Source organism: Stylophora pistillata, chromosome 4, assembly GCF_964205215.1.
Source record: "Stylophora pistillata chromosome 4, jaStyPist1.2, whole genome shotgun sequence".
Taxonomy (NCBI): Eukaryota; Metazoa; Cnidaria; class Anthozoa; order Scleractinia; family Pocilloporidae; genus Stylophora; species Stylophora pistillata.
In genome coordinates this window covers 449,450-468,668 of record NC_142522.1, presented here as the reverse complement: position 1 = coordinate 468,668, position 19,219 = coordinate 449,450, and the positions used below count along the sequence as shown (strand labels likewise).

The window sequence follows — 19,219 nt, the reverse complement described above, 5'->3', positions numbered from 1 at the left end:
CATCCACAAACGATACAGATAACTGCCTCTCTCAGCTACAGCTGTCGAGGATACCGAGGATTATCAAGAATGGCTCCTTGTCAGTCAGCAAGTTGTACCACGTCATGTTGAGAAGCTTTCAGTTTATTTGGGTCACTTACGGTGGAACTGAAGCCTAATTAATGAATATTGTCCTGACTCTTGACTACACTACGGTGTTAAAAATAAAGGGAATCTTATGTTTTTCTGTGGTTGTCGCGTTTCATAAACGAATAAACCTCCAACATTCAATAACAGCAACAGAATATGTTTAACCAGCACTTGTCAAGCCAGCACACGGTCCGACTACTGTTGTTGTGTCAAAAACCCGAGACCTGGTGACTAAGCTGTCACATGCACAGTATGTCACGCTACAGTGGTAAGGTTAGGACGCCTACTTTGATCAATCTCTTGATCCTACAGACGAGCTGAAAGCTGTTTATGCATACTAAGAATTTATTTTATTGCAATGGATTAGGAACTAACCCTAGTTATCAGAGGACATTTAACATTAAAAAGCGTGTTTCCACCAGAAAATAATTTGTTTACATTGCTCTATGTTGAGTTGGGCATACTGTTCAATTCACAAGCTTATTTATGTCTTCTAAAACCTGAGACCTTACATGATACCTATACTAAGCTGTTACTCTATCAATTCTACTACAAGGAAACAGTTTCTAGTTTACAGTGTTTTTGTTTCTTAGTCGCTTCATAAATCGATGTCTTCCTCCTCTAAGGGCTCTGCTCTTGTTTCCTTGCCAAAAGATGATACAACTTTCGTTTTCAAGTCAGAGAACCGTGTTGGCTTGCTCATCATAAGTTTGTCTCCTCTGTAATACGAAGTCTTTCGACACTTCAAGATGACTGCAACAATAACGAGGAGACTGACGAGGGCAAGGGCAATAACTATCCCCACCACTGCTCCGGTGCTCAGACCTTTTGATGCCTTCGTTTTTGATTCTTAAATATGAAACACAAGAAGATTGTTGAAAACACTTCCCCACTTCTTAAAAGCTTATGAAACTTTGGCAGCTCTGATCTTTCTGGCAATCACGACTATCAACTAGGAATTAGCGTACAACACTTCCTTTACGGATTAAATGGTCAATGGTCTGATTCTTTTTCCAAGAGGAGAGCGACCACACCCTGTGGGTTAACCCCTAGGTCGAATGTAAATAACCAGCACACACTCGGGGTGGTAAATTTATGGGAGACGACCTGATCCCCCTTTAACCCATTAACTCGTTGCAAACTCAGGAGACGCATGCTCAGTAGGCCCTCAGTCTTTCTTTATATTCAAATATACCATCTGTGATCTGGATCATTTTGGAAGTCGCCAAAGTCCAAAGTCTCTCATGCCTCGCCTGTATTTATAAAACTTTGCCTGAATTGATAATTAAAGGGCAAAGTTGTCTTTTTTGGGGTTGCCATTTCGTTTTCATAAACTATAATAGCAGACAGATCTTTCATTGAAAGCTGCAGCATACTTTGCTACTTACCTGTTCCCGTTTGCCCGTCCACGGTAAGTGACGCCTCTCTCCTGTCCTCACCAAAACTATTTTTGTAAATACATTCATACTTTCCCGCATCTTCGACAGTCACTGATATGATCTGAAGCTCTCCTGATCCCTGGACGGGATCAATTTTAATTCTGCCTGACGTCTCGACGTTCACGGAATTTTTTTGCCAAATAATCTTCGGAGGAGGATCACCATATCCTCCACAGTACAAAGATACGTTGGCTCCAGAGAGAACATCCTGATCCTCTGGAGACATGTCGATTATCGGAGGCCCTAGAAGAATTATTAATGAGTTGGAAAAATAAATTAAATTTATGTTTGCTTTGAAAATAAGGCGTAGAACTATGTTTAGAGAAAAGATAAAATATATTGCTAGTCATCCGGAATGTACAACAAGGTGGAGTAACTGTTAAACCACAGAGAGCGAACAAAGGACCCACGGGTCATCCTCGGAGAGATAATTGTGTCTCTGTTACTGACAATTTATCTTTCCACTCTTAATTAACATTTTCAGGGGTACCAGAAATTTCTCATTTTGGGGGTTACCAGGGAATAGCCAGCAACCCTGCAAGTACCATCCAGGGCACAATATCATATTTCAAGTCGCTTCATATCATGACAGTCGACTCTTGGCGTATCATGTGACAAGCCCATGGTCATCTAATACCTCCGGCTCACGTCTAAAGGCTTAATTTGCTGAACATCTCGAAGTGTCTAGCTACTAGCTACTTTGTTCAAATGCGTACCTGTTACAAACAAGAGAGCTTCCCTGGCCTGTACACTTCGTTTATTCCAGGCTATACAGTAATACCTTCCCATGTCCGTTGAGGTAAGTTTACGTATTGTCAGCTCCTTTTGAGTGACCACATGACGATCATCATTCGTTACCAGTACTCCATCCTTTTTCCATGCCATATTTGGAAGAGGACGAGCTCTCACAACGCATGGTAGTGTGACATCTTGGCCCCGTTTTTTTACCTTTGCCTCTGATATGAAGTTGGTGTATTTAAGTGTCACTGAAAGACGTGAAAATTAGTCACAAAACTTGTGATCTCTATCGACTGGTTGGCTTAGGCAATTCAGCTCATAGTGCTGTAGTGCCATCATCGATAAGTATGTCGATCAGATTGTCAATCGATAAATCAGTCAATCAGTCAGTTGACATGGAAATAGTCAGTCTGCCAAATAATCAGGTAATTTGGTTTTACACAATACAATACAATACATAACTTATATGGCGCAACGCTTCTCAAAGATCCAGCGGCGCTTTACAATGATAGTGATAGAAAAATATAATCAACTAAGAATTAAAGTGAATTAAAAAAATAGTGAAAAATCAATGAGAGCAAAAACTACAACTGCCTAAATAAATGGGTTTTAACTTTAGACTTAAATGTTGTTAAAAGGTCCGCCTGCCTAATATCATCCGGCAAGGTGTTCCACAGAGTAGGAGCTCTATGAGAGAACGCTCTTTATCCATATGTTTTAAGATTGCATTTAGGTACTATTAAGAGTTTTTTTCTTAGAAGATCTTAGGTTTCTATTAGGAATTTACGGTCCTAACAGTTCACTAAGACACAGAGGACTCAGGCCATTTAATACTTTAAAAACGAGAAAAAGTGTCTTAAAATCAATACGGGCGGACACAGGCAGCTAATGTAAGCTTCTAAGTATAGGCGTAACGTGATCATATCTGCTGGTGGCTGCAAGCAGGTGGGCAGCTCAATTTTGTACATGTTGTAGTCTATTAATTTGTGACTGCTGTAGGCCAGATATAAGAACGTTACAATAATCCAACTTCGACGAAATAAAGGCATGAATAAGTATTTCACACTGACAGTGCGAAAGGAACTTTCTAACTTTAGCTATGTTACGAAGGTGGAAAAAGGCAGTTTTACAGATGTTATTTGTTTGTTTTATCAGCTGAGTTGATAATGTAAATTGGCCACCTTAATGGGTTTAAAAGCTGACGTTTCGAGCGTTAGCCCTTCGCCATTAGCTCTGACGAAGGGCTAATGCTCGAAACGTCAGCTTTTAAACTCATTATGGTGGCCAATTTACGGTAGCTACTCAGTTGATAAAACCAAATTACCATGTTACCCCCACCGACGCAGCACCCCAGTTTCTTTAGAAACTTACCCTCTTTATTCATTTTCCAAATAGTCAGTCAGTCGATTAATTAATCAATCAATAAGTGATACCCAACCGCAGACCATACTACTCACATCCCACTTCAAGTTTTGCATAAGCCACTGCTGATCCTAACTCATTCATAGCTTCGCACTCATAGTCCCCAGCGTCCTCAAATGTTACGTCTTTTATCTGAAGAGAAAAGTTTCTATCGTTGACGTTGAATTTACTGTTGTCCGAGCCAATGATTTTGTCCTTGTATCGCCATGTGATGTTTGACGGTGGAGAGCTGGATACTAAACAAGCCAGAATTGCGTCTTTGCCCTCGGTAACGTCGGCTGATACAACGCCAGGGATCTGGGGAGGGACTAGAAGGAAAGGAAGATATGTGTTTTTCTCTTTTCTTTACTCCTCTTCTATTATACACCCAATAATGTTTTTATTTCTATTTCTCACCTAATGTTTTTATTTCTACCTACACACTTTAACTTACATACATATATACAAACCATATATACATACATATATACATACATACATACATACATACATACATACATACATACATATATGCATAGCTCCCCCTTGGGGGCTCTTCTGCCCATATATCTCTGCAAGGGTTCTATACTATTCAAAGCCCACCTGAGCTTAAATTTTTGTTTCAGTTTAGGGGATGGGATTCCCACAACATGGCCCGAAGACCTGAACAAACCTTCAACAACAACCATCACCGGATCACTCTCGACTGATCCGGCACTGTTAACTAACACACATGTGTAGTTTCCAGTATCCTCTGCAACAGCAGACCTCACTACCAAAGTCCCAGATTTAGAAGTAATCCTCCTGGATCTTATGTCATCGACGGAGAGTGGCTTCCCATCTCTCCTCCAGTCCCACGCGGACGGATATACCACTGGAGGCAAGGAGGAACACTGTAGGCTAAACGCATCTTGAAATTTCACGTTTTCCAACTTGATTGGCCTCTTGTCAAATATAGGAGGATTAGAGGCAATAACTAGAAAGTAATTACGAAAAACTTAAGGAAATTAGTTTCATAAGGTTTGTTTGAATCACATGGATGCTTTTTTCAAATGTTGCATGACCAGAGCACCGATCACAATGGCCGACTACCCCGCCCGTGTTATCTAATTATCACGTCAATTAAGGCTCTGAACAAATGTCAGACAAAAATTGACATATGACATAAATAGAAGACTATGATCGCACTGAATACCTCTACATTTCTGTCCATCACCTGTGTAACCATTTGGACATCTCATACACACGGATTCTTCCTCTCCTTTTTGATTGTAGAGGTCCAAGTCCACACACGTTACTCCTGCGTGACTGTCACACAACTTAAAAAGAAGGAGAGGAAAAAAGAGAAAATCTGTCACATTCGTTAATCAATAGTTCGCTTTGAAGTTAGGAAGAAAACTTTTCGTTGTAAATGGTTTAAGCGAGCTCTGTCAAAAGTTTTGAATTAGGTGGTCTGTCTTCGGTGATTAGACATAAATACCTTAAGATCAGCACATGAACCATCGTTGACCTCTCTACAAAAGTTATTGCTTAGTTCTTCCACAGTCGTATTATCACAGATCACACCTGCGTCTTCTGCGTGGTTCGGATCACAGTTACCTTCACCCCAGCCAACGTGACGACAGTGGGTAAGTGAAGACTCATAACCGAGACAATTCACGTTATCCATCCAGATAATTCCAATTCCTTTTAAGTGGAAACAAGGAAAAGGCAGTGTTACGTGCACGAATGACCAACAAATGTCCGCCAACAAAGCATACATAAAAATAGACTCCCGAGTACGATATATGGCACGCAACAAAAATGCAACAACAAGCAGTTACCCATTTTAACTATTATTTAATTAGAATTACATTGTTTAATTTACTTGGGTTAAAGATTAAGTTAAGCAGTTCATAAAGCAGGCTTACAATCCTTCATGCCGTGTAAGTGTTCGTTGTCTTGATCAACTTCTAATTCCAACATCCGCCGACTGAAGACCACAGCGCTTGGCTTTCTTTATTCATGGCTTTCTCTCAGTGTACACAAATTCTTCCGGAGGACTTCACAGTGAACTCTAAATTCTTTATCTCCTTCCTCTCTCGGCTATCGTCTTTTTCTTCTCTTTCTTCTCTCCGGATATCGCAAGGTCAAAAGGTCATAGCCTCGTCACATCATAGCTTCCACAAGTTCAGTCAGCCGGCCACGAGGGTAAACCCTCGGGCAAATCTTTTTTGTACTTCTCACAAGCCAGCTTTTATACATTTACTTTAGGTATCTAGAATGTTCTATTACTATTTATAGCATATTACAAGTTGTACTATTTTTGGAAACTGCTGAGTCACATGAAAGAAGTTTCTGGAATATTACAGACTGAAGTTAATTCTAGAAAAGTCTGGGATTGCGTGACAGATTCAGTAAAAATAATTCGATCCTCATAACAGCAGTTACATATATATGCTGATCAGTCTCAAACGCGCTGCTTGGAGGATCACTGAAGCGATCGGTCTCGGTCTTCCTCAGCAGCATACTAATTACATGAGTAATATTCAAATTTAAAATTCGTGTCAACAGTAAACGTGTCATGACGTAATAATATAAAAATAGAATAGATAACAGCGAAACGTGTTATAGTGACTAAAATAGATAAATTAAAATAATTAGAATTCATGTACTAAGCTTATTGATAGTAGGATTAAGTCTTAAAATCCAATAATTTTCACTTGCTTTTCTAATTTCTTGATTTTGACTTCTAACTTTTTCAATAACTGTAAGTTTAAAATTATCGACTCCACAGTTCTTAAAATGTATGACAGAGGGTATGTTTTTATGTCCACCTTTGATGTCGCTATGGTGTTGATTGCCACGATGGTGAATTGGGTGACCTGTCTCGCCTATGTACTGATCGTTACATTTGCTACATTCTATCAGGTATATCACATTGCTAGTCTTGCATGACGTGTGTTGTCGCAGTGTTATCGTTTCTACAGCACTAAAGGAGAAACGATAACATTGCGACAACAGGAAGACCGAGACGGTCGAAACGTCGAGCTAATAAACCTACAAAACTACATTGGAATTGGCCTCTTGACCATCACATTTCTGCTTATATATATATATATATATATATATATAACTAACTGCAGACAGTACTGTTTCGGCCTTCTGGGCCTCATCAGTGCAGTGCTAATGCTAGGATGGGGGAGAACCGAGACGGTCACCCCAAACGACCCAACCTTTGTGGTATCGTCTAAGCCATGCCAGAGTGCTCAAACTAGAGTAAACCAGCGAGCATGCGCATATATATATATATATATATATATATATATATATATATATATATATATATAATAAGTGGTAGAAGCTTGTAAGGGGTCCCACAAACAATGCTGATCAGTCTAAAACGCGCTGCCTGGAGGATCACTGAAGCGATCGTGGGCTCTTGAAATAACGTAAATAAGAGCAGAAATGTAATGGTCAAGAGGCCAACTCCGATGTAGCTTTGTTGGTTTATTAGCTCGACGTTTCGACCGTCCTGAGGAAGACCGAGACGGTCGAAACGTCGAGCTAATAAACCTACAAAACTACATTGGAATTGGCCTCTTGACCGTCACATTTCTGCTTATATATATATATATTGCGCATGCTCGCTAGTGTACTCTAGTTTGAGCACTCTGGCATGACTTAGACGATACCACAAAGGTTGGGTCGTTTGGGGTGACCATATTGGTTCTCCTCCATCCTAGCATTAGCACTGCACTGATGAGGCCCAGAAGGCCGAAACAGTACTGTCTGCAGTTAGTTATATATATATATATATATATATATATATATATATATATATATATATATATATATAAGAGGTAGAAGCTTGTAAGGGGTCCCACAAACAATACTGATCAGTCTAAAACGCGCTGCCTGGAGGATCACTGAAGCGATCGTGGGCTCTTGAAATAACGTAAATAAGAGCAGAAATGTAATGGTCAAGAGGCCAACTCCAATGTAGCTGTGTTGGTTTATTAGCTCGACGTTTCGACCGTCCTGAGGAAGACCGAGACGGTCGAAACGTCCAGCTAATAAACCAACAAAGCTACATTGGAGTTGGCCTCTTGACCATTACATTTCTGCTCTTATATATATATGTATATGTACATATATATATATATGTACATATATATATATATATATATCAAAGTCTAAATCAGGTTTAGCCAAGTAAAACACAGACCTACCCTTTCCAAAGCTTGAATGTTTCGTAGCTTCTTTCGCCTTCCCAAAACCAAGCTCTTTGCAAACAACGTTAGCGTCGTTCATGTCCCAACCATCATCGCAGACTGTTCCCCATACTCCCTCATACAGCACCTCTACGCGTCCCTGTCCTTTGTTTCCTTTTTTATTTACTAATCTGACCACTGGCTCTGACGTCTTTGGCAAGAATAATGATGACACAGAACGGAGGTCACCGCAGTCCTTGACACAAGCACTGCCATCTGTGAATACAAAATGATCAGAGGGGAGTCATGATGTCATAAGGGAACACTGTTCAATGCTGGGGCTACCTTAAGCTTGTAAATTCTGAGACTGAAAAAGTGTTATTAGGTCTGTCGAAATGATTGACAATCAAAAATACATCACACTGTGTCAGCCTTACAAAAGCCTTTGCTTTTTACATCTTTACCAAAAAGGAGCCGTGCTGTAACAAGTTGGTTGAGTCACATATCTTGTCACTGTAAGTTACAAAGTTACAGTTTGGTGAGTTAACAAGTAGGTTAACACTCACTAAGGAACAATCCATTTGGACAAGAACGACATTTATCCCCAGTCTCACCATCTGAACACGTCTGGCACACTTTATCACAAGGCTTACACAAGCGATCCTTAGTGTCACCATACAAACCAAGCGGACATTTTCTGACACAATCCGAAGAAATGTAGAAGTGCGGAGGATCACAGCTGGTACAAGAAGACGCTGATCCATTACAAGTTTTACATTTCACTGCGCATCGCTCGCATTCCTTGTTCTTTCCTTTGAAGAAACCAGCACCACATGATGTAACACATTTCTTAGACATGTCTGGACCTGAGCATTTGACTCCTGCGTCCTCCGAATGTCTGCAGTTATGACTTCCAATCCCCCCTGAATAAAAAAAACAACAACGTAAGGACAACAGAAATTTCAAAAAAGGTAGATTTGAATCATCTTGAGGCAGGTGATCGCGAAAACACATGAATGTCCAATGAGAGTTCCGCGTGAAACTCGGCCAGGATTTTTATGAACAGAGCTACAGGGAGATTAAGAGAGTTATTTTATTATGATGATGTCTTTTTTTGCACTAAAACTGAATTCAGATTTTCGTTTGTAAGACTCGTTTCAACGCAATCGAAAATCATGACTCCCTTAAGCCTCTGCAGAGGGAAGAGTACGTGCACATATATCAGTTACTAAAATCAAAGGTGAATGCTCTTGTTTTGATGAAATTTAGAAAGTACTTACCCGAGATACACGTGTACTTACCAGCTTTCATGTTACAGTCCAGGATATTTCTCTCCGTTCCAACACATTGCAAATCATCAATCCAAATCTGCCCGATTCCCATTCCATACTTCGCCCTCCCGAGAGCTTCGACTGCTTTTCCAAGCTTTAGCTGTCTGCAAATCACTTTAGCGTCCATGATGTCAAACGAATCGTCACAAATGGTTCCCCATATTCCGTCATAAAGAACCTCCACCCTCCCTTCCACTGTTGAATTTGCACCGGCCAAACGAATATCAGTGACGCCTTTCAAAGTAATCTGATTTTCTGAGCATCTATCAACACATTTTGAGCTTTGAAGAAATTTCCCTTCACAAGCAGTGCAATTATCTTTACGGCCTTCACAGTCATGACACTCTGTGTCACATGGCATGCAGTGTTTAGTGAGAGGATCAGGAAAGTAACGCTCTATGCATGAAGAGGCGCAGTTGAACGTCATGTTACCTGTCATGTTAAGGAAAGTATTTGGTGGACATGTCGTGCAATTTTCGGGAGTACCAGAGCAGGTTTTGCATTCACTACTGCATTTACCACACCCATTGCTTTCGTCCAAGAAGTATCCGTTATTGAGATCACAGGTTGAGAGACAATCTCTAGTGTTATCGGGACGCTGACAAACAACTCCCGCATCTTCAGAGTGTGTACAATCTTCATTACCCCATCCATTGAACCCACAGTCAATCAAAGAGAGCTCGTTTCCTAAAACCAGAACAAGATATCTTTTAATGTTATCTTGTTTCAGGGTACGCAAACATTTTTAAAGCAACAAAGAGATGTAACCGAGGACATCCATACTAAGTCGCTGCAAGCGGCCTACTCTCTCGTTAAAATTGTATTCGTGACGTTTACAACTGTGACAACGAGGTAATCAGTTCTTACCAGTGCAGTTAACATCATCCATCCAAACTGGCCCGTTTTCTAATGATCCGTACTTTGCACGTTTAACAGCAGCTGTAGCATTTCCCATCCCTAACATCCTACACACAACGGTAGCATCTTTGATATCCCAGAAGTCATCACAAATGCTGCCATACTTGCCTCCGTGGTAAATCTGTTGGCAAAAAAATCAAACAGCAGTGAAAATTACATTAAATCACCAGCAGCCCCTACAATATGAAGAAGAATGAATCTATTTATTCTTCTAGATTTCAGATTTACGATGTTAAGAGGAGCAAGAGCCTCAAGAAACGTAATACCTCAACGCGTCCTTCAAACGGTGATACATGTTCACCAGCAAGCCGGACAAATGGTTTGGAGGTTGGCTTGAACCCCGGCCTACAGTCAGTCACACATTTTGAGTCCTTCTTGTATTTGCGATCGGGACACAATGTACAGTTACCAGGCGTCATGTCACAGCTATCGCACGACGGGTCACATTTCAGACATGTATTACCAGCAGGATAAAGGCCTCGACCACAATCAGTGACACACGTTTCATTCTTCTCGAAGTAACCGGTCGTGCAGGTTTTGCACTTGTTGGGACTACCGTCGCAAGAGTTGCAGCTAATACTGCATGGAAAACAAACTTTGTCCTTTTCGTAAAATTTAGCGGGACACTTCTGTTGACACTTGAGTATTCCTGGTCCCATGCAACGGAGAACCGCATCTTCATCGTGCCCGCAATTCGTTCTACCCCAAGGACTATGTCGACACTCGTGCAAGGATTTCTCGTTTCCTCTGCAGAAAACATCATCTAGCCAAAGTTTGCCCTGCGCTTCCCTAGATTGTTTTGGGATGTGACGAAGGGATGCCGTAGTGTCAGCCGTGCCGAGGCCAAGCTCTCGGCATACTACTGAGGTCTCTTTCGCGTCCCATCCATCATCACACACGGTTCCCCAAACTCCATCATGAAATATCTCCAGCACACCTTCAAGATAGTCGGACCCGTTACTCAGTCGTACCAGCGCTGAATTCGAAGACGAATCGTTCAGAGTTCTAATTGGTACGGCAACCTTTGAACCAGAACAGTTGGTACGACAAACATTGTTGTCGAACACGAGCGGTGGAGCACATACTGTACATTGGGGCAGACCCTTGGCACTGTTGTATACGCACTGCAGACAATCAGATGGACAGGGGAGACAAGAATAATTTCCAGCAAACTGATAAAATAAATCACCACACTTGAGTGCACAGACTCCACTCTTGTGGTACATGTCAGGTCCACAGCCCTCCACACAAGTGCCATTCTTCAGCGCTTTTGGAGGCTTACAGGACATACAGTCATTCTCGTTGTTTCCATCTGCGCACTTCACACATTTTTCTGTGTTACACTTTCGGCACTCTCGCGAAGGAATGTGTCCATATTCTCCATCGCTGCATTTATCAACGCATGTGTTGTCTTTTAAGAATTTAGGTTCCTTGCATCTAGTACAGCGGAAGCCATTGCCTGAACATTCAGCACACTGTGATGCGCACAAACTACAGACATCAAAGTCATTCTTGTACCAGCCAGAGTTGCATCGCTTCAGGCACTGGTTGATTTGTGGCTCGCCGCGCAGTGGTCCAGAACAAACAACTCCCACGTCGCTGCTGTGGTAACAACCCGAACGTTCGCGAGGTTTAGTTTTGCACTCAAACAGACTCAGTTCTCTTCCAGTGCATTTCACGTCACTAGACCATATTGGGCCGCTTCCAGGTCCGTATACAGTCTTTTTGACCGCTTTTACAGCGGATCCAAGCCCAAGCTGCCGACATGCGACACTTGCCTCGGGAAAATTAAAAGTTTTGTCACAAACCGTACTCCATGCGCCTTTTACAAAGACTTCCAAACGGCCTTCAAGCTCAGAGGAATTTATCCCTACCAGGCGCGTTCGTCGTCTTTGACCAACAAGCGAAGGAGCGCAGCTCACGACACACTCGTCACCTTTCAAGTATCGATCATCTGGGCAAGTTGTACAAGTGGTGGACAGCGTTCCGTCTGCGCATGTGTAACATCCGGGATCACATGGTTTGCAATGTCGATCAGAGGTATCGCCATAGAAACCTTGTCCACATGATGTAACGCAGCTTGCACCTGTTTTAATGAAACATATGATATATGGTTCTACATCAGCAGCAGAATTATTAACACTGATTTTGTTTTTGGCGATTTAAGGCAGAAAAAACGAAGCAAGGTACTAAGGCCAACCCTCCCTCCAGCCCTACCCTCTCCTACCCTGGATAACTAGCTATTTCTTTAAATTCCTCTCACACATACTGCTATAGGAATTGAAAAAATTGGGATTCCTCTATTCATTCTGATATTCCCTAACTTAAAAGATCTCTCGTGTCGTTGTCAAAATAGTGCCATCTGCCGTTACCCCCAATCAACTAGCAGGCGAATCAATTGTTAATACTAACACATTCTTCTAAATTGTACCTTTTCGGAATCGAAATGCGTCACAACTGGTGCAGACTGTAGATGAGCCTTCACACGTAAGACAGCTCGGAGAGCATACACTACACTTTCCGTTTCCTTTCTCTAAGAAATATCCATCTCCACAGGAGCTGACGCATTCTCTGGTTGTATCAGGTCCCTTGCATCGAACACCAGCATCTTCAAAATGGCTGCACGAGTGATTGCCCCACCCATGGTGTGGGCAGCGCTCCAAGCGTGTTTCTTTTCCGATGCACTCTACCTTTTAGAGATCAAATATAGGAAACTCGCAGGGTCTGAGGGTAAAAATCGATTTACTCACCCTCCCCCCCCCCCATTATACCCAGGGAGAGCAACAGATATCAAAAGTAATAGAAATATGCTTATTGCACACACATTGACAAGCGTAATTGCCGCAAAGGAAATTATAGCCAGTCAAACTGAAGGCAAATAATCGAACAAACCTTTGAGAGCCAAATCGGTTGTGAAACCTGCCCTCTGCCCAGTCTCCCAAAAGATACAGCCTCTTGGGCCTTTCCTAGCAACAATTCACGGCAAACAACATCTGCGTCACTGATATCCCACAAATCATCACAAACTGTGCCCCAGATCCCATCGTGCTTAATTTCAACTCGGCCTTCAAGATGATTACTTCCACCAAGGAGTCTAATCTCTGTCTCGGGAGGACCCTTGGTAAGGTATTCACCACAAGTCTGGACACATGATGCCTCTATAAATAAAATTAATTATAAAGGTTAACGTTTGAATGTAAAGTGGAGAGCAGCATGCAATTTTTCTTACAATTATTGTTGACCGGTTGGGTAATCGGCTACAAAATCGCTACAATATTCTGCTGATTATTTGGTGAGTTATGCAGTCCGTCATTTAGTCGTCCTTCAGTCAGCTACCCAGTCAGCCAGCCAGACAGCCAGTCTGCTCGAGTGAATGAGTCAGTCAGTCTTTCAAGAAGTCAGCCAGTCAGCCAGTCTGCTTAGGTGAGTGAGTGAGTGAGTGAGTCCTTCAGCCAGTCAGCCAGTCAGCCAGTCAGCCAGTCAGCCAGTCAGCCAGTCAGCCAGTTTTCTTAAGTATATATATATATAGTCCAAACCTCGATAAATATAATATATATATATGTACATATATATATATATATATATATAGGAAGTCTGCAAGTCGATTTTCGCGTGGAACAGTGCTCAATACGTTGAAGCAGAGCAGAATAAATATTATGAGAGGAAAAAAGGACGTAACTACATTTCCCGACAAGCCTGTTTCGTGAATCGCTTCACTCTTCATTAAACCCCTGAAGAGTGAAGCGATTCACGAAACAGGCTTGTCGGGAAATGTAGTTACGTCCTTTTTTCCTCTCATAATATTTATATATATATATATATATATATATGTATATAGAAGTAGTGTGGGACACGAGGACGGACAACTTCGAGCGAAGGAAGACATATACTCATTAAAAAGTCTAAAAAGTTTAATAAAAAACGTTTCGGTCCGAGACCTTCATCAGTTGCAATACAATGACTTAAAAATTCCTTAAATAGATTTATATAGGGCGTGATGACACATATAAACAAACACAGTAATTACTACGCGAAAAACTATCACTATAAAAAGAAATAGAAAAATTTTCGAATCCCCTGAAAATGTAAAGGAACCAGCGTTGACTTGAAAGGCGAGAATTGTACTAAAATTCCCTATTAACGCTGAGACTGGGACCTTTGATGCCCGCCCGGTTTTAAAAAATTCTCCGCATTAATTATAGTTTATTCTTTTTTTGGAGTGAAATTCCTGGCGCTTATTCAAGCCGAAGGGTGCCAGAGAGAACAGCTGTGCGCTCCAATATGCTTCTTTGGTAATTAGAAGTTTCTCGATGTTACCTGAATTGTTTACTGTTGCCTGCACTTGATCAATGCATTGGAATGAGAAATCGCTTAAATCATGTGGTACATATATATATATATATCTATATATATATATATATTTATATATATATATTTATATATATATTTATATATATATATATATTTATATATATATCTATGTACATTCGCAAGTATGAATAGTATGCCATACCTTTCAGATACAAAGGAGGATTACAACTGGAACATCTGTCGTTTTCGTCACCATTCAGGCAAGTTTTACAATTTGAGGAGCATTTTTGGCAGGTTCCCGTGGGTGTATCACCATAGTATCCCGATGGACACTCTGGTACACAGATCAGCGCAGCGTTCGCGAACTTTCCTTCGGGGCATAAGGATACTGAAATATAAAGAGAAGATCAAAAGGATCTAAATTTGCGATAGGTTCTAGGGGATACCTTCATTAGACAGACGTAGGCTCGGCACGGATTAATGCACGATTCACCTATCAAGCGGCTACTGTCAAGTTTCATTTTGGTATTTGTTGAATACATTTGGGTGTCTGCTGTATGACTAACGATTTAGACGGAGAGGGTGAGTTAAGAAAAATGCCCCTTGTGTGACGTAATTTTCCTAGAAAAAGCTCATCTGCAAGAAATCATTGCACTGCGGTACGTTTGGTAGTTTTCTCCGTCAGCTTAGAGTAAGCTCCCCTTTTGAAGGTATAGATACGATCATGATAACAACCAAGAGGTTAAACAATGAAACAAGTCAGAGAATTCTTATTGCTAAATATATCTTGGGGTGACAGATTATTTGGTTTTCTGCATAGCTGTGATTTATGATGAGATGATCTTAGAAGTAGTTGAATACCTATTTCCGATTTTGTGAGAAGAGTTGCTCTGTTATTTAAATTACTCTTATTACAAGCTGCAATATACAGAACATAACTTAAGTTGATCCGCGGTTATCATGCTTTTAAACAGTTCTTTCTTAAGATCAATACAGTCACGCGTGGTTTACCACACACAAACATGATCAAGAAGTCAACTATCGAACCTTTGATTCTTAGAAAGTCTTTGTCGCCATGCAAGAGGCTTTACAGAATGTCTCTTCCGATTTTCTCGCACTTCTTCAAACTTTTATTTCTTTGATTATTTGAGCTAGAAGTAATTTACATTTACTGTCTTAACACTCTGGGATCTAGCTCTATTTCTGCATAAGTGCGTTCTGCATGATCAACTTCATTCCATTTACTAAAAATACTGCTTGCTTGAATACCATCCGAAACCCTATATCTCAAATACTTGTACATCAGCGAATCTTTTTCAATCACTTTTATCTCCTAGACCTCTCAGTTTAAGCTGGATTAAAAAGGCAATTTCTCACCCGAAACGCGTAAGAAGTTATAGCTTGTTTTGCTGATTTCAAATTTACAGCTTCTCCTAAGATGCAAATATCATTCAATTAAATGAAGGAAAAATGGACTTGTTTTATGTTCGGATTACAACACATACAGGCCAAATGGTGAGTTGACTTACCTGAATCACTTGAAGTAACAGAGTAAACCGAGCAAAGCAGAACTGCTTTACCAAGCAGTGCTATCAGCGTAGCTCCACCAGCCATCAGCGAGTCTCGTTTCTGCTTGATGGACCCAGACTCACAGGTTGTATACAAACCGTGTTCTTATTACCACTACAAAGAATTCTGCCCTTGGGGCTCTTATTGGGCTTTGTAGTTGATGATGCGTTTTAACCTGTAAGCTTACAAACCTATCATACACTGAAAAAAAAAAAAGAACTAATACCCAATTTCCGCATAAGTAAAATCTGTGTATAGTTTCCAAAATCTTTCAGATTTTTTATGTGATTTTAAATAGATGAATTTTGGGAAATACGCCAATTTCGTTTTCCATGAACATCTTCCCATCGACGATAAAACTAAAGATCAACAATAAACTATCAAAGACGAAAGCCTCAATTTAGTCTTCAAATTCTTTTGAAACGACCAACCAATTTTCTGTTTCCGCTACAGATTATTTACATTTTCTTAGAGGAGGGCATTGGGGTCTATTAGAAACCGCGAAACCGTAGGAAAAAATATGATCCGATACCGTAACGAAAAAAAACAAAAACAAAAACAAAAACAGAAACGATCAAAACCGAATTATTTAGACACGATCAATTCATCAGCCTATAAAAATACATATCACATACGCTAAGATATTTAAAATTAAAACTACATACTATAACACTAAAGCTGTTTTCCGTGAATGCCGTGCGTTAGACTTTAAAAATGTCATTGATCTTAAGTTTAAATAACCCCAGAGACTCTGTGTTCCTTATATCGCGTGGTAAACTGTTCCATAATACCGAAGTGTTCAGGCACAAAAACCGAAAAATAAGATCTAAAAAATCGCAAAAACCGCAAAACCGAAAACCCAAATGCCCCCCTTTTCTTAGGATGTCAGTTGGTGAGTAATTTCTTAACCATCGACCAGGCGGTGTGCGCACTCCGATTGCATTGCATTGTGGTAGCGTTATTTTCAATATAGCGGTAAAAGTGGCAGAAATTATCTGATTTTGACGAAACATTTCGTAAAAGTTAGGCCGTTTCTTTTTCCTTTCATTATAGATAAATATAATTTGATATATTCTCAATGTGTAGAAGTAGTTTTCGTACATATTTTGTCGCGTATTCTATCTTCTCAAGGACAAACGCAAGCACTGTTTTTTCAGCATGTAATATGGGACCGGTTTTCGAGAAGGTCAAATTCATTGTACGTCGTAGTTTGAAGCATTTCAAAGATTTTTATGGCCACTCTGATCCTTCTTCAACAGCTCTGACGAAACGCACTCAAACGCACTCCAACGGTACAAACGTTTCATGCATTTTAAGCGATAGTGTTTGAGACCCTTTCATGGAGCGAAAAGGTTCATTGTTGTGTTTAGTGTGTTGCGTTACATGGCGTTCCTACTGCAAGGACCTATATTATATGTATTCAATCGTGTTGTAAATCTACTTTCCTAAGTGAAGGAAAATGAACTAATCGCAATTGTTGTGTGGTAAATCTTCTATCTTGATCATTGAACGAATGACAGTTTAATTAGAGCAATGAAAAGAGTCGCTTGATCCATGAAAACCTCTACCTTGCGTGAGGCGACACGCCGGAAGGCCGGAAAGCAAAAGGCAGTCGACCGTTGAAAGGTGTTGGTAGGCCTGTGCGTCTACTACCATTCGCTAGTGCTTTTAATCTTCCACCCTCAAAGTTTAGCTCTTATTAGGATATCTCTTAATGATTTTCCTTTGCGATGTGATAATGAGGGTCAGTTTCGAGGTGTCATTTCCCCATCTTTATGTTCTTGAGGCTTGGCAAAGCCGGATGAGATTGTATTACAAAAGGCAATATGTTTTCTCTGCACGCGTCATTTTCTTTGTTTTAAAGTATACTTCTCTCTTGCAGAAATAACTCCAGAGATACGTTTCTCAAAACACTCATTTAGCTTTCCTCTGTTCTCGAAGGGTATTTTGAAACTCTGTACGTTTTTACTAAATGTGGAGCGAGACAAATTCGTTCTTAGGAGGCGTGAGGTTTCTCCTTTTACGAGCCGCATCTTGGTTCCGAGATAATTACTTATCAGCAAATCCAGATAAATTCCAAGCAATGTTTCTCAATCCTAGAAATATTGACGTTGATAGACAATTTACCGATATTTGCATAGATGGAAAGGTTATAACTAACACAGATCACATCAAAATACTCGGCGTCCGCATCGACAACAGAGTAAACTTTAGTGATCATATCAGTGAATTGTGTAAGAGAGCAAGCAGGAAAGTGGGATTCCTTATGCGCCTGCGTAATCTCATTCCTTGTCCAGCTAAGCTGACAATCTATAAGTCTTCTATCCTATCCTGTCACTTAATATGGCATTTTTACAAGGCTTCTGACTGCAGGGAAATTGAACGCCTTCGAGAACGCCCGTTAAGACCAGTATACAGAACAAAGTCAGATACCTATGAGACAATACTCAAAAGATCACGATTACCTACCCTGTATAATCGTAGACTTCAAGACATTGCCATCCTTATGTATAAAGTTAAGCATAAGCTTGCCCCCACCAATGTTACCGAAATTTTAAGCTAAAAAAGTTCAAGCTACAATCTGAGAAAGAAAGACTTTAATCTACCTCAATTCAATACTATTAACTATAGGAAACGCTCAATACGTTATTTTGGACCTGCGCTATGGAACAGACTTAACAACCTGGTCAAACAATCACCTAGCCTCCAGTCGTTTAAACCACCCTACGTAAACTAGATATTGCGATTATTTTAGATAATAATAGTGACTGCTGCGATCTCTGCAGGTCGTGATATTTATGTTATTTTTTTTAGATTTTAGAGTTTTTGTTAATTGATTATTAATCGTTGGTTAGATCAGTGTCCCCAATTAGCTTGTGCTTGTACAGCTAAATACATTTGACACTTAAATAAATTTATCATTATTATTATTATTATTATTACGCTTGGTGGAGAAAGTTCGTGTATTACAAGGTCTCTGTCTCTTTGATATGCGATTGCATGTCAAGGGTCAATTCCCTGTTAAATAAGTCCCGTCTTGGAATATTATTTCTGACTTTGAAATTATTCATTCCGCCATCGGTTGTGAGTGTAACGTAACTGTTGCCATTTGCAGATTGCAATTTCGAATCTTTCTTAATAACGTCAGTTACCTCCTAAGAACGAATTGGCCATGGAGGAATGACGGGAG

General features: G+C 40.4%; 1 protein-coding gene across 2 annotated transcripts; it reads right to left on the bottom strand.

The window, feature by feature from the left end:
• Nucleotides 1–105: 105 nt before the first annotated feature.
• On the bottom strand, nucleotides 106–16,124 carry LOC111329300 (scavenger receptor cysteine-rich type 1 protein M130). 2 transcript variants are annotated; one of them, XM_022933994.2, is made up of 16 exons: nucleotides 15,990–16,124; nucleotides 14,663–14,848; nucleotides 13,042–13,307; nucleotides 12,581–12,839; nucleotides 10,416–12,235; nucleotides 10,099–10,270; nucleotides 9,202–9,918; nucleotides 8,467–8,823; nucleotides 7,919–8,176; nucleotides 5,188–5,393; nucleotides 4,903–5,026; nucleotides 4,381–4,683; nucleotides 3,764–4,036; nucleotides 2,285–2,554; nucleotides 1,518–1,811; nucleotides 106–978 (listed from the first exon to the last, which is right to left on the bottom strand). In XM_022933994.2, the coding sequence occupies exons 1-16, from the start codon at nucleotides 16,072–16,074 to the stop codon at nucleotides 728–730; spliced, it is 5,841 nt and encodes a 1,946-aa protein (XP_022789729.2). In that variant the 5' UTR covers nucleotides 16,075–16,124; the 3' UTR covers nucleotides 106–727. The 2 variants fall into 2 exon arrangements, with proteins under 2 accessions (XP_022789729.2, XP_022789807.2); XM_022934072.2 differs by having other exon boundaries at nucleotides 4,924–5,026.
• Nucleotides 16,125–19,219: the final 3,095 nt, after the last annotated feature.

Bases quoted from the DNA above. Each gene is read 5' to 3' on its own strand.
- LOC111329300 (XM_022933994.2), bottom strand. From the start codon at position 16,074: ATGGCTGGTGGAGCTACGCTGATAGCACTGCTTGGTAAAGCAGTTCTG. The intron at 5,027-5,187 runs GTATTTATGTCT...CTTCTTTTTAAG, and splicing joins GTTCATGTGCTGATCTTAAG to TTGTGTGACAGTCACGCAGG. The intron at 979-1,517 runs GTAAGTAGCAAA...TTCATATTTAAG, and splicing joins GGACGGGCAAACGGGAACAG to AATCAAAAACGAAGGCATCA.